A 1,478-nucleotide genomic window follows, 5' to 3' on the forward strand; every position below is an offset into this window, starting at 1 on the left:
TTGAATTATCTAGGATTTGGTTTGTAGGCAAATATTGTGATTATCTGTTGGTTAATCGGAAATCTAAATAGATTTTTTTTTAAATGAAATTATGTGACTCTAGTTTTAAATAAAATCAACTATACAGGATTACAAACCAATGCATGCATGTAATTAATTAAGTTGGTATCATAGATCATTTTCCCGTCGAAGCAACTTGAATTCAAATTAAACAAACTTTCATTTAAATAAAATTAAAAGCAAATTAAATAAGCATCTTCAATTCTTTTTAAAAAGGAAAAAGAGAAACACAAAACATGATACGAAACGTGCGATGCGAGGGTCTACTCGTCGTCCTGGACGTCGTAACCAAGATCTTCCTCAACCTTCTCTGCGGCATCCTCAGCGATCTGGTCTCCCATATAATCAATTCCCTCAGATATCGCCAGCCCACCTAACAGTCCCGCCGCCGCACCAACTGCCAGTCCAGTCCCCATCCCATACTTACTTTTCTTCTCTTCCTTATACTCACCGTACGACGGTTGACCACCATAAGCAGGCTGTCCATAACCCTGCTGCTCGTATTGAGGGGGGCCGCCATACTGAGAATACTGATACCCTGACGGGGGTGCAGCGTAGGGACGATCCCCACCGTAGGACTGCGGAGCAGTGTACTGTTGTGGTGGTGGAGCAGTGTACTGTTGTGGTGGGGGAACAGTACCGTAAGCTGGAGGTGCGTAGTAAGGATCCCGTGCACGATAGTGGGGTTCCTTGAGGAAGACTTTCACCTCCACCTTTCCGTGGGGACGGCCAGAAGGACGCTTGAGTTTTAGACTATCAGCGAAACACTCACCGATTCCGACCTGATCCACGATATCCTTGAGTTTGAGCTTGGCGGAGCCGATTAAGGGCTTTGTGCCCTCGGGGGCGTTAGCATGAACGATGTCGATGTAGAGAGTGGACTCCTCAATGTGATCGTAGAGAGGGAGGGTGAGTTTTTGATCCCAGAAGGGCGCGTCGTCGCCCTCCTCATCGACATGTGTAGAGCATTTGTTTTTGGGGTCGACCCACAGGACGACGTAGGGCTTGAGTGGACCGTGGCGCCAGTTGACGTTTTTGAGGTTTTTGGCGGAGGAAAGGGTGACTTCCAGTTCGTAAAGAGCCGCCATGATCAGCAGGTGCAAGAAGGACAATTGGTTGGTTGTAGTCGACTGTTGGGATGGTTATTAGTTATATGGTATATAAACTATTTATAGTGGTTGCAACTTTGTCATTATTATCCAACTTCTTGAGGATTGGTGGGCAAGTTCAATTACTATTTTATTCTTCTAGATAAATTAAAAAATGAGAAATTACCCACGCATGAGTTTAAAATAATAAAAATAAGAACAAATTATCGCATTGATTGTGTGGATCCCTCGTATTTATTTACACTCGAACTTTTTGCATTTATAGTGTTGCAGAGATAAAAATACTATCTTGCATTTTGTATTTTTTTT

The 1,478-nt window shown here is 43.4% G+C and overlaps 1 protein-coding gene across 1 annotated transcript; it reads right to left on the reverse strand.

Annotated features, from left to right (window-relative positions):
• Positions 1-201: 201 nt before the first annotated feature.
• Positions 202-1,215, reverse strand: LOC145071220 (uncharacterized). Its single transcript, XM_079018136.1, has one exon. The coding sequence runs from the start codon at positions 1,146-1,148 to the stop codon at positions 324-326; it is 825 nt and encodes a 274-aa protein (XP_078874262.1). The 5' UTR covers positions 1,149-1,215; the 3' UTR covers positions 202-323.
• Positions 1,216-1,478: the final 263 nt, after the last annotated feature.

This window comes from Lactuca serriola, chromosome 8, assembly GCF_051521515.1.
Source record: "Lactuca serriola cultivar US96UC23 chromosome 8, Lser_US96UC23_V15, whole genome shotgun sequence".
NCBI lineage: Eukaryota > Viridiplantae > Streptophyta > Magnoliopsida > Asterales > Asteraceae > Lactuca > Lactuca serriola.

Coding starts and splice junctions, on each gene's coding strand:
- LOC145071220 (XM_079018136.1), bottom strand. CDS start 1,148: ATGGCGGCTCTTTACGAACTGGAAGTCACCCTTTCCTCCGCCAAAAAC.